The 14,490-nt window shown below is 37.8% G+C and overlaps 1 protein-coding gene across 1 annotated transcript in view; it reads right to left on the bottom strand.

Moving 5' to 3' along the window:
* The window catches only part of Ranbp9 (RAN binding protein 9), a gene marked incomplete at its 5' end in the record, with an annotated part of 100,634 nt that overhangs the window by 23,414 nt on the left and 62,730 nt on the right, over positions 1-14,490 (bottom strand). Inside the window, 3 exons of the mRNA XM_008831678.1 lie at positions 874-986; positions 4,189-4,373; positions 11,331-11,353. Of these exons, the coding sequence (XP_008829900.1) occupies positions 874-986; positions 4,189-4,373; positions 11,331-11,353 (321 nt within the window). The remainder of the gene's footprint in view (positions 1-873; positions 987-4,188; positions 4,374-11,330; positions 11,354-14,490) is intronic.

The raw sequence follows: 14,490 nt of genomic DNA, 5'->3' as shown, positions 1-14,490 counted from the left end.
TTTATTTATTTATTTTTTTTTGGTGATTTTGAGACAAGGTCTCCCTGCAGCCACAGCTAGCCTGGAACTCACTCTGTAGACCAGGCTAGCCTCCATCTCAGAGAGATGCGCCTGCCTCTGTCTCCTAAGCGCTGGGAGTAAAGGTGTATACCACCATGCCTGATATCTTTTTCTAAAATTTTAAGTTTGTATAGAGAATCCAAGAATTTCAGACATATTAAAAACTAGAGAAACAATTATCTTCACAGATTTTTAAAAAATATTATGAAAAAAACCCTTTTTTTTCTAATCAAATGTTTATTATTTCTTAAAGCTTAAGAAAGCTTTCCCTGGCCCCCTCCCAAGGTGCTGGGGACCAACCCAAGCACTGTGCCAATGACTTATATCCCCAAATCCCAAGAAGTATTTTTAATGAAAAGAGAAGGCCATTTCTTTTAAAATTTCTATAAAACTCTCTCTGAATTTACAACCATATATGAACCTTTAAACCCAATCTTCAAAAATGTACATGAATGTGGTGTGATGGCACAGGCCTATAATTCTAGCACTCTGGGATACGGAGACAGGAGGATCAGGAATTCAAAGTCATTCTCAGCTATACACCAAGCTCAAGGCTAGCATGGGCTACATAAGACCATGTCTCAAAACAAACAAAAAAACTGAAACAACAACAAACAAAAAACCACTACTACCACCAAAAAACCCCAAACCAAACAATCGACGCAACAGAAAACCCTGAAAGAATGAAAATAAATTCAGAGGCATCCATTTTCAAACAACATACTGTTTTAAACAAAAAAGATTAACTTCCTAAAAGTTAAAACCAACGTTATAATTTGAAAACAAGTATTAACCATGCACCAGTTTCCTTACTTTGTCTATTCTTAATGGAAGCTAATTCTTCTAGAACAGTCTGGTCTGTAGATCTGGCAAAGGCCTCTGCTGTGGCACAGTACCCATGGTGGACTAAGTAAGATGAAACCATTCTTAAAGAGAAGAAACACATCTTTCGGTCAGAAGAATACACGCCTCTGTCAACAAGGTCTAATCTGGTATTACAAAATGAATCTCCTTGAAATAAGCTTTAAGAACTCCAACTTTAAATTGAAAATAACATTTTTTTTCTAGTCATGGATATTCCAAAAAGATAATTTAAAACAGTTCATTTAGACTATTCTAAAGTAAATATTACTGAAGGAGCAAAGACATTAAATGATCTTTATTTTCTTAATTCTTGGCTCCCTATTACCCTTAGGTTCATGGTCACTTTCTTCTTATTCAATCCTATTAGCCATAATTTCTATTTCTTTTTCATTATATGATGTCCCAGTAATATGCTGCCATTTACTAAAATACCCAATTTTAAGATGATAAATTCTTGGTGCTCCGGAGTACAACTACTTTCTGCACCCACCAGTGCAATGAGATGAGATCACAGGATATTGAACAGAGAAATACTAACATGAGCCCAGGAGAAAACTCCCTAGAATAAAATCTATGAGGGAGTGACTATTCAGTGAGGAAACAGTCTTATCAATTTGATGATTTTACACAGCAAATTAACTATACAAGATTTATAGAAAGTAACATACTTCTGAGAGAGCAAAGTTCTGTTTAAAAAGCCATTAAGAGGCTGGGAGTGGTTGCGGATGCCTTTAATCCTAGCACTAAGGTAGATCTCTGTGAGATCAAGGCCAGCCTGGTCTACATAGTGAGCTCCAGGCCAGCTGGAACTGTCTCAAAATAAACAAACAAACAAAGCCATTACATAATTAAAACATAGTCTTGCATCTATATTTACAAAAGTTACAAAAAGTAGTAATACAACAATATTAATCCAAAACCTGCTGCCCCCAAATATTCAACTGCTCAACCTGCCTCTGTCTGATACTAAAAGCCAGTTCGAAAGTGGTGGGAGGTAACGATTCACTAGGTATCAGGGAGAAGGTGGTAAGGGCACAGATCTCTGAGAAACACTTTCATCTTATTTTGTCTAATTATTCAAATTAGTTTAAGAGGGAACTTTTCAGAATGGATTTCCCCTTGTTCATATTAATTTTGTGAAGCAGGGCCTGGCTATAGGATCACACCACAATATTTCCTCTACTGCCACCTGCCCTGATGCTCAGTGACTCCGTTTTCATGGCTGGAGGCCATAGGGGTCATGGCATTCAGAGTTAGGGTTGTTTGTTCTTTCACTGCACTGAACAAAGATCCCAGTTGGTGTCCAGGGTCTGTCATAGAGATGGGAGCAGCAGCCTGCTTTCAGAGTCAGTCGCATGTCTCCCAACCACCATCTCCTCTAAACAATATCCAAAAAGACTTTATTAGAATTTTGAATTGAAGAAGCTTCAGGGTGATTATAAAGCCTTTCAAGACAGTGCCACATGAATGGTGTCTGAAGGTCTTGGCTATTTTATTGGCCTAGATTATATAATCAAAATGACTTTTTATTTTCATATGAATGAGTGTTTTACCTACACACATGTAAGTGCACCCATGCATGCAATGCCTGAGGAGGCCAGAAGAGGGCATCAGATCCCTTAAACCTGGAGATGCTGACAGTTGTTAGCCACCATGAGGGTCCTGAGACATCAAACCCAGGTCCCCTGCAAGAGGAGCCTGAGCTCTTAAGTGCCGAGCCATCTCTCAAACCCCACAGGATGATTTTTTAAACTTAATGGTATTTATTTAATTTTTGTATCTATACTATTTCAAGTTTTATGAACTACTGATCAAAGTCTCAACTTTTGGCAAAGTCTTAAAAGAGAGGAATTATATTTTCCTGCTGGCTTCCATGGTAAAATTATACAAAACAAAACAAAACCACTAAAAACTTTCCCTTATAAAACAGGTTTTTAAAAAATATGTGGTCAAGGTGGGTATGGTGGCACACGCCTTTAATCCCAGCACTCAGGAAGCAGAGGCAGGCAGAGCTCTGTGAGTTTGAGGCAAGCCTGGTCTACACATAGGGAGTTCCAGGTCATCTGGGGCTACAAGACAGACCAGGTCTCAAAAAGACAAAAAAAAAAAAAAAAAAAAAAAAAAAAAAAAAAAAAAGTGTGGCCAAGTAAGAACTGATATAATTTCATATTTTAGTATGACTGATACTTTTTGCTCTGTTGCTGGCCATTCTCCAAAATTATTAATTAATTAAAAGTTTTTATACTGCACTTAGGAATCTTAACTTTACTCACTGCTCCTTGGTCTTCATTCCCTTTTTTCTTATTCTAAATGTCTAATAACAGCTTATATAAGAAATAGCATTAAAAATTGTTACTACAGCTTTTTTTAATTTTTAAGAGAGAGAGAGAGAGAGAGAGAGAGAGACAGAGAGAGAGACAGAGACAGAGACAGAGAGACAGAGACATGCCATGGTACACATGTGAAGGTCAGAAGACAACTTGTAGGAGCCAGTTCTCTCCTTCCATCATATGAGATCTGGGGCTAGAATTCAAGTCTAAAGTCTTGGGTGACCCATCTGCTGGCCTAAGGCTTTTTTAAAAAGTCTTTTAAGCTAGAGGCCTTTGGTTAGATCCTTGAATATGGTCCATTATAATCTCCTTGAACTTAAATACTAAATGATAAAAAATACGCAACAAAAAAGAAGACTCTAATAACCAGAAACTACCCAATATTCTTACAGAGCAATCCACATTAACCTAATCCTGAAACATGGTTATGTACACATCTGTCTATGATCCAATACATTTTGATGGTGAGAGTAAGCAAACAATTCATTTTCTCCATACATATGTGAACTATTTCAGAAGACAGTCAAGTTCATGTCTCAAAATCAGATTCCAAAATACACGATCTAGGTTATCCCTCTGAACTTATCCTTGTATCAACATTATTTGAAGTTCAATTGTGTAACCTAAGAATTCGCTAAATCCTATTCCTATGGGTAACAGATGAATTGAGCTACCTTCTATAACCTAGCATTACTTTATTTCCCCCATCCAGTTAAGTCAGACTGAGATTTAATTCTGTATATGTAGTTAAATCAACACTGTTTTATTTCAATTGCTGAATTACTTTTTGAGAGACTAAAATATAATCAATAGTACATAAGAATAATTAGGATTTAAACTTGACTTCTGGATACAGATCTTTGAATACAAAAAGAATAAATGTTTTAAGTACTCAGTGTTTGAACTGTGTCCATTCAAAATTCTTTGCTCTTACTTTTGAATCATGGTCTGCCATTCTCCTTCTCGATCCCCAATGGGAAACCGGTCTATCTGGGCTTGTATTTTGGTTCTCCATTCTCGCATGTAGTCTTCTATATCAAACACAAAAGGATGCTGCCCAAAATTGGCATCAACCACTTCTCCTGGTGTCTGAAGCCCCACAGTAGGATACAAGTTTGGCTGCAAGATAACACACTTCTTTATAGATACCAAAGACTTGATTAACTTTTTAATGTTAGCTTTCAAAAAAATAGAACCACAAATGAATATTTTTAAATTATCAATCAAAATATTAGAGGAAACTAAAACAAATGATATAAAATACTTTATGTGTTAGATAAAAAATGACACTTTCTTCAAACTAATCATTTTCTTGTTTCTTAGCAAAACAACTAAGATACCAATTTTAATTATTTAAAAACCATGTTATATAATTCACGTGGCATTATATTTCTTTTATTAAAAATATTTTATTATTTTTATTTTATGTGTATGAGTGTATTGCCTGCATGTAGGTAAGTGCACCCTTGTCATGCAATCCCTGCAGAGGACAGAAGAGACTGTCGGATCCCCTGGAACTGGAGCTATGGACAGTTGTTAGCTGCCATGTAGGTGCTGGGACTCCAACTCGGGTCTTCTGCAAGAACAGTCAGTGTTCTTATCCACTGAGCCATCTCTCTAGGCCCCTACATTTCTAATATATGAAGATTTAGCTCATGCTCTTCAGAACAGTCATATAGTAGTATAAAGATGTGAGGAGAAACACACAACTCAGGGCTATCTCACCTTTTATATAACTTACATTTCTGCACACTGCACATTAGAGCGAGCTCACATAAAAGCACCAACCCTAGCTAGGTATGCACCACTTTAAATCTATTATTTTCATTTACCTGCACACTTGGAAGGCCTGCCTTTACAAAGAAAAGTGTTAAGAACTGAATTATAAGCAAGACATTGAGGCACGGTGGGGATTCTTTATGTAAAAATAAAAGCTCCAATGTGTCGATTTCAAAGGGAAAAAAAAGAGAAAAATTTGAATACTCAAACTCAAATGCATTCAAATATACCCCAAGATTTCAAAGTATAAAAAAAGTCAATGTAAAAGGAAGTAACTTCAGCCTGGCGGGGTGGCGTGTGCCTTTAGTCCCAGTACTTGAGAGGAAGAGGCAGGGGGATCTCTGAGTTCAAGGCCAGCCCTGTCTACATAGTGAGTTCAAGGCCAGGGAAACCCTATCTAAAAAGACTAAAAAAAAAAAAAAAAAAAAAAAAAAAAAAAAAAAAAAGGGGAAGTAGCTTCAAATATACAGAAGAAAAAAACCCCCAAATACCAGATTCCTTGTTTTGGCTCCTATCACTAATCAGCTGTTCATCTAAAAGGAGGGCAGAAGACGGAGTAGTCACAGAGTGCCAAGGTCTAATTATTACAATTATCTTGAAAGGTGGTTATTATTATCACAAAGATACAGAAATTGGGAGTAAGTTAGATAACTTGCTCTGGGTCACCCTACTAATAATAATTGGCAAAACCACAACGGTTTTATTAACAGATGCAAGCTCAATTTTTATTCCCATGACTCCAAATCTCAACACATGTTCACTCTTTAGATTTATGCCTTGTCTCATTGCCTTTATTACAAGTATTTTCACTAAAAAACATGGTAAATATTAAAAAGAGATAATTAGTATATGTATGAATTTTAAATAGATTTCATAGCAGAAGGGAATGTATTTAAAAACAATGGGTCAGTCAAGCAACACAAATCAGAAAAATAGTATGTAAAAAAAAGTACTATGTTAACTATGAAAATAAATGATAAAGCGAAATAAGTACTGATTCTTTTTGGTGGGGGGGATTACAGTTGTATGATTTGCTTTACTGCGACTGTCTCACTAGGTAGCCTAAGGTGGACTTCAACTCATGGTGATCCTCCTACCTCAGCCTCCCAAGTATAGAGATTATAGGTCTGAGTCACCATGCCCAACTTCAACTTATACTAATAACAGAACTAACAAATTAAAAAAATTTAAACCCAAAGCAGGTAAGAAACTTATTACAGGGTTCTCATTTCACCAGTGAGGAAACTCAAGGCCCAAAGAGTTCAAAGGCATAATCCAGAAACACACAGCTTATTAACGTTTAACACAAAAAGAAAAATTCAGATCTCTTCACTTCTAGTCCAGCATTTAAACCCATTACAGAATTATTACTTTTTTCTTTTTTAAAAAAATTATTTTTATTTTATGTGTATGAAAGTTTTGTCTGCATGTATGTAAATGCACCACATCTATGCAATGTCCAAGGAAGCCAGAAGAGAGCACTGGATCACTTGGAACTAGAGTCGCTTGAAACTAGAGTTACAGTCATCAGCCAACATGTGGGTACTGGGAACTGAATCTGGCTCCTCTGCAAGAGCCGTCAGTGCTTTTAACTACTGAGCCATCTCTCCAGATCCTAGAATTATTAGCTACTTTTTTCCCCCCTTAGGCCAAAGACAACAAAGACATTAATAAAAAGAAGATAATTCTATGATTTCAGGAGAAAAATTACTAGTTTAAGGAGGCTGTGGTTTACTTATGTGGCATCAGGTATTCAGATTAAAAATGTATATGAAATTTCTTTTTCAAAAATTAATCATTCTTGCCTATCAAACACAGTAATTTTAAGTCTTTTTAGAATAGAAAAACATCTTACTTCACCAGGTTCAGGTCTAAGCACCCACAGGGCAGCTCACAACCATTTGTAACTCAGGTTCTAGAGGATCCAATGCCCTCTTCTGGCTTCCTCAAGCACTGCACACATGTGGTACACCTGCATACATGCAGGCAAAACACTCATACACATAAAATAAAAATTAAATCTTAAATGCAAACAGCCATGGCAAAGGAATATATGTACCTGGTTCCAAACTGACTTAAGTTTACAGTTAAAGGAATTTCTCAAATAGATGTGAATTGGGGAAGAAAAACTATTTTCAAAAAAATAGTGTGATGGCTATGTGTGATGGCTCCTGCCTGTAATCCCAGCACTGAGGCTGAGGAAGGAGGAACACCATGGGTTCCAGGTAGTATACGCTACAGAGATATAGTCTCAACAAACAAACAAACAACAAAAAGTTGTAAGGTTGTTAGAGTTGTGTGACATACTATGACCAATGAACTGTGTGATACAGCTGAAGAAAATATGAGGTACTGCAAATATACTTCCAGGATTCAATCCTACACCTAGTTCAAAAGAAATCATAAATACAGAACACACAAATACATTCTAAGTGACTCCTTTAAGGGAAAGATGAGTTTTTTCTTTTCCTTACAATAGAAAAGTGAGGTATAGTACATCAATTCCAGAAGATTTTATAGTTACAAAAATGAAAAGGCCCCTAAACACCATCAAAGGAAACTTGTAAGAGTCACCACCACAACCATTTGCTCAGTAATAGCAAATTTGTATATGGCTTCACTTAGATAAGGGGAGAAACAACTCCAAAACGGGGCCAAAAATAATTAGAAGCCAGCAAAATTAGGCATGCCTGAAACCTAGCTACACCTTTCTAAAAGATCATTATTCCACTTGCCAATAAGGGCAACAGAAAACAACAGCAGTTCTCAGGGTGTGGTGGTGCACACCTTTAGTCCCAGCACTAGGGAGACAAAGCCAGGGTGCATCTCTGTGAGATCAAGGCCAACCTGGTCTACATACTGAGTGCGAGACCAGCTGGGGCTACAGAAACACTCTGTCTCAAAATGACCTCCCCTAATCCTGAAAAAGAAAACAGCAGCAGCACGTTCAGACAGGTGGTTTTTATGTGCTTAGAACCACAAAAAGCAAAATGCCTAGCAACAAAGCTGTACAATCCAGTGAACCTTAGAATCCTTTTACTGAAGGCTCTATGATATAGTTAAGAAAGCCATCATTTCATCTAATAGAATTTATACCTGCAAGGGCATGGTGGGAAGAATGCTTGCTGTAAAAGCAAGAGGAAGTAAGTTAAAAATCCCCAGCACCCATGCAAAAGCTCGGCATGGTCCCCCGTGCCTGTAATGCCAGCATTGGGGGTGGAGACAGGTGTATTCCAGGAGCTTGCTGCTGGGAAACAGCGAGCTTCAGGCTCAGTGAGAGACCTTGTCTCAAAACAGAAGGTGGACATCAATAGAGGAAGACCCCTGATGTTCCCCTCCTTCAGATGTGGTATTTGCACGCACCCCTCCCCACCACACAGGCAAGGATTTACACTTGCACCTCCCCATGTACCACCACAAATGTCCTATTCAAAAGCTAACCTCTACTTACACACTTGCTTACTTAATATGATCATTGTAGTATTTTTCTATTCTATACAATATTTTTTTTTGGTTTCCCAGTGAATTAATTACAGAAAACAGTATCTTGCTAAATCTAACCTAAATTCTTTGCTTTCACTCACCCTCTTCCATCACCAGCTACTGCCCCATGTCTTCATTTCCATTGTAACTAAGGCTCTCCAAAGCTGTCAACAGTCTCTAACTCTTCCTGGTCTCTCTTCAATCCATTTCAGTCAGATTTCTCCACTCTGCTGAAAGTTCCTTGCCACCATTGCCAGCGGCCTCCACTCTACTAACTGCAATAGTCAGCTCGTGGTCCTGACATGACATGATTCACCACAGCACTGATGCTGATGCTGACTGCTTCTCATCCAATGGACATCTTTACCCGGCTTTCAGATTAATTCCTAGTCTTCCATACCTCCCTGACTGCCTATCAACTTCTTTTGCTAGTTCCTCCTTTTCTCCCAAACCCAGCATGCCCTAGAACACAGTCCACTTCCCTTCTATGCCTACATACACTTCCATGCTGTTTGCGAGCAGTTTTATGAGTTTAAGTAACACCTAAATGTCAATGACTCCTAAATTTTCATTATAGGCCGATAATTTCTCTGTCTCTCGGTCTCTGTCTCTGTCTCTCTCTCTCTCTCGTCTTTTTGAGACAGGGTCTCCTTGTAGCCTTAGCTGGCCTGGATTTGCTATGGAGACCAGGCTGGCCTTGAACTCCAACAGATCCACCTGCCTCTGCCTCCTGAGTGCTTGGGATTAAAGGCGTGTACCACCATGCCTGACATAATTCTCTTTTTAAAAATATTATTTTTATTTTATGTGTATGAGTGTACCACCTGCATATGTATAAGTGCACCCATGTCATGTAATGCCCACAGAGGTCAGAAGAGGGCATCAGGTCCCCTTGCAACTGGAGTTACAAACTGTTCTTAGCTGCTATGTGGGTGCTGGGAACCAAACAGGTCCTCTGCAAGAGCAGCTGGTGCTCTTCACCAGTGAATCATCTCTCTAGAAAGAGATAATTCTCTTTTAATTTCAATCTTGCAAAACAACTGCATAATTGACTCTTAACTTACTCCAAACTAAATTACTCATCATCCCCATCAAAAGCTGTTCTATCTAAGCCAAGTGCGATGTCTACTAGAGAAGTTAGGGCAGGAGAATTACTTGAACCCAGAAGTTTGGGGGACAGACTGAGCAACAGGGGGGAGACTGCCTCCTAAAAAACAAAACTAAGAACTGAGAGTGTAGCTCAGTGCTAAAGCATTTAACTAGCATGTACAAGAATCTTGAGTTTGATCCCCTCACACAAAACAAAACAAAAAACAAAGCAACTATGTTCCACCTACATAGTGCCTTCTTGTCATCAGGTGACCCCATCTCCATCTTTCAGCTCCTCAGGCACACCAAATTAAAGTCAAATCGTCTTTTTAAAAAACTGTATTTTAATTTAAATTTTATCTGTAGGAGTGTTGCATGTAAGTGCACCTGCGTCATGCAATGCCCACATAAGTCAGAAGAGGGCGTCAGATCCCCTGGAACTAGAGTTACAGTTTTATTAGCCTCCATGTGGGTGCTGGGAATCAAACCTGGGTCCTCTACAAGAGCAGCTAGTGCTCTTAACTGCTAAACCATCTCTCAAGCCTCTTTTTCTTTTTATTTTATTACTTATCTGAGTTTGAGTATGTATGTGTATACACGCAGTTGAGTACAATGGAGGCCAGAAGAGAGCATCAGATCCCTTGGAGCTGGAGTTATAGGTGGTTATGAGCTATACAACATAGGTGCTGGGAACCAAATTCTAGTACTCTGAAAGCAGTATGTGCTCTGAAACAGTAAGTCATCTATCCTGCCCCCAAATCCTTCATATATATATATATATGTATATATAGATAGATAGATAGATAGATAGATAGATAGATAGATAGATAGATAGATATATTTAAATGTGTATGAGTGTATTGCCTGCATGTGTGTGAGTGCACCCATGTCGTGCAATCAATGCTGCAGAGGTCAGAAGAGGGCTTCGGATTCCCCTGGAACTAGAGTTAAGGACAGTTCGTAGCCACCATGTGGGTGCTGGGAATCAAACCTGGATCCTCTACAGGAGCAGTCAGTGCTCTTAACTGCTGAGCCATTTCTCCAGCCCCCAAATCCTATTTCTTATCCTCTGGTTAATCACTTTTCTTCCTTCTGTTTGGAACACTCTTATCCTAAAAATCCACTAACTCCCTTATTTTGCCAAAAGTCCCACTTTGAGCAAAAGTGAGCAGCCAGTACAATTCTGTCCCATCTTTAACACTGCTTATTTCTTTCAATTTTTTTTTCTGGTACTATTCACTTTCTAGTTTCCCTAGCTTAGAACTATAATCTCAAAAAAACAAAAAAACCCAGAAAGCTTTACTACCGGTTTGCCAACTAATGTATCAAAGCAGAGCACCTGCCACACAGGAGGCTTCTAATACACCCTAGATAAAGAAATGATAACACTCTGCTGAAAAGTTCAAAAATACCCACGAAACACATTTTGAATGAATGCACAGTGACAAGAAAAAGAGTTCTAGGGTGAGGTGACTGCTCAACGACGGCAGAGTGCTTACTACACAGGAGGCCTCAGGTCCACTCTGCAAACAAAGAAAAAAGGGTAATCTTATTTTTGCTAGTGCAACAAGATCCAGTGCAAGTTGGAACTTAATTTCTGAAGATCCAGAATATTCTATGCATGACATATAAGCATGTGTGAGCGAGACTTTAACACATGTCTAGCTCTAGTTCTTTCCACTTTTAATTAGGAATGCAGAACATCTTTTTAAAAAAGTGTCTTACCGGCAAGTCGGTGAAAGCAATACCTACAAAGAAAAAAGAGAGGCGTTAGCAACGTTTTCAAAAGTGCAAAGCTAAACAGCCAACTAAAGCAAAGTGAGAGGACAGCAAAGGGAGGAAAGAGCAGCGTCTACTCTTTCTCAGGAATGCTAATCTATACCTGGGTGAATGCTGTGCTATTGAAAACATCAGCCCTGATGATCACACACGAATTTTATTTCTAGTTAACTGGCATTGACTCGGGATTTTTAAAATGGTCATAAACCTTCAGAGTTAAATGAGGAATCACAGAAGAAAACTGGTGGCAAAAATGTCAGACTTGATTGTTTTACTCTCAAGTTGCTATCTAATTCGCATTACTTAATGCTCATCTAGATTTAGCTTTAAAAAAAAAAAAAACTTTAGTTTGGGGCTGAGCATCATGGTGCATGCCTGTAGTCCCAGGACTCCAGAGTTAGAGGCAAGAGCAGAATTCGAGGTCATCCCTAGCCACATAGCAAATTTGAACTGAACTTGTGAGACCCTGTCTCCAAAAACAAAAAAATAAAACCACTTTGGGTAGAAGGAAAAGATGTTTTCCATTTAAAGAAAAAGATATAGTACTTCTTTTTTAAAAAAGGTTTCTTGACAGGGTGTGGTAGTAATGCATGCCTATTGTCCTAGCACCCAGGAAGAAGAGGCATGCGGACCTCAAATCTGAGGCCAGCCTGGGCTATAAGGTGAGAATCATCTCAAAAAGAGATACAAAAGAAAACATAAAAGCACATTCTTAAATAACTTGTGACTACTCTGAGGAGGGATAAATCAATTCCTCCTTGAAGGGCTCCTGAATGCCTGACAGGAGTTCCAACACAGCCCTGTGCCAAATACAGCTGGGACAAGAGCTATGGTGCTGGAGTAAGTCTGTTGCATGCCAAAAAGAATAACCTTTCAACTGTTTACATCTGAATTGAAAATAATGTAATAAATGAACCTGGTATTTCTGTAGTATCTCACTGACCAGTTTTAAAAGATTAGGTCTAGAATAAAAGCAAAGTTGTATTACTTTGCTTTAGTTGTATTAGTTAATCTCAGTTTTCACATACCTTAAAAACAAAAACAATAACAAAAAAACCCCACCCCACCACCAGCACCTCTCCTGTTTTGACAAATATTCGAAACCTAAGAGCATTTCTGTTCAGTATTTCTTAGGTCTCTTCCCACTTGAGGTTCTATTATTATGCTGTACCAACGGAAAACCAAGCTGACCCAAGCTATCTGACTCTGCTGCAGGCTGAACATCCCTGATCTGAAAATATAATCTCTAAAACTAATGATGCTGCAAGTATAAAACTCCACTTGAACTACTCAAGTGATAGGCCATATTCAAAATGCAAGCATACTAAAAATATGGTATAATATTACTTTTAGGTTGTGTTTATAAAATAAATATAAAACATGAATGGATCTCTTGTTAACACTGGGTCTATCCCCAGGTTATCTCATCAAGTACACATAAATATTCTAAAATTCAAAATCTAAAATGTTTCTGGTTCTAAGCATTTTAAATAAAGGATACTCAACTTGTGATAGAATTTTTTAAATATGTAAAATAATGCTTTGCAGTTGGTAAAACTATCCCTATTTTTATGAATTTTGCAAATTAGTAAATATGTTCATCTGTCAAAAGGAAAGCAAAGCTGGAGGGGTTTTGTTTTTATTATTCCATATAAAACATTCTGATTATATTTTAGTTTCATTTAAAGTGATTAGGAGCCACATGTAAAAATTTATTCCAAAATCTTCAGAAAATTAATATAGAAAATAAGAGTTATGATAAATAGGCATTTTAACAGAACATGACTATACTTTTTTTTGGGGGGGGGGTCTTTCTGAGACAGGGTCTCCCTGTAGTCCCAGCTTGCCTGGAACTCAGAATGTAGACCAGGCTAGGCTGGCCCTGAACTTACAGAGTACTCCCGAGTACTGGGACTAAAGGTGTGCGCCACCATGTCCAGCAACATGCCTATACATTTTTAATATTTTTTGTAATGCAGCCCAATTATTTTTCTCAACGATAAGTATTTATAACAGGACTATCTAAATTTATATCGTTTTAGCAAAAATTATTTGTCACTAATTACTAAAATTGTCACTTTTTACCAAGCAATCTAATTTAATATTCAAATTATTTCTAGAGAACAACATTTTGGGGGCATTTGCCATCATAAGCTATGTGGTTCTGGCCACAAAAAGTTGCCGTATTAGCAAGTGGTGTAACTATTTGAATTTTACATAGAAACACATTTTCAATATTTCCTAATTTGTCAAGGTTTCTGAAACGTGATTTTGAACTAATGATATTCAATAAAAGTACAGTAATTTTTTTTCAAATTAAGTTAACCTCTCTGCTTGTCTCTCTTATTTTTTCCAAATAAAAATGTCTGCATCTCTCTATATAGCAAGCACTTGTTTAATTATGAAAACCCTGAATGAAACAGAAAGAAAAACGTTCCAGCTTTCAAGTAGAAATTATCCCCTCCACACTCCCTTGGGAAGCACAGGAAACAGAAATTGAGTAGCATTTCATCTTCTAGAAGCCAGACCAATAGCATGCATACCTTTCCTGTCAGGATCAAATACTCAGTATTTTCTGCTTTTCAGGTCATAGTCTGTGTCACAGCTGTCCAACTCTACCATTGTACCAGGAAAGCAGCCATAGAAGGCAGACACATAAATGAATGGGTAGCTGTGTCAAGTGAATCTTGATTTTAAAAATAGGCAGGCGGCAGCTCTGGCTGTGGCTTCTAACCTTCGTTCCCAGAACTGATTTCTGCATACCAGTCATCACTCCATCACTGTCACCTAGCCCAGAGCCTAGCAGAGGCTTTGAAAATACCACTATATATTTACTATGTGCCAGGCAATAATCTAAACATTTTTCATGCATCATTTTAGTTTGTTAATGTGGTAGGTATTATACTCTGAAAGAACCCTGCTTTCGTAAACTTAGAAATGGCTAAGTAACTTGCCTAAGGTCACATGCCATGGGAACCTAGTCAAGTCTGACTGGGGAACTCTCACTGACAACTATTAATATCTATGTACTCAATATTTATTAAATTTATGAATACCATCAAACATTTCAAATTTACTGAAAATTAGAATGTAATTTCATTAGGTA

Source organism: Nannospalax galili, unplaced genomic scaffold, assembly GCF_000622305.1.
Source record: "Nannospalax galili isolate Female #2095 unplaced genomic scaffold, S.galili_v1.0 scaffold72, whole genome shotgun sequence".
Classification (NCBI taxonomy): domain Eukaryota; kingdom Metazoa; phylum Chordata; class Mammalia; order Rodentia; family Spalacidae; genus Nannospalax; species Nannospalax galili.
Note: the sequence above shows the minus strand (reverse complement) of the source record. Positions and strands in the feature narration are given on the sequence as shown.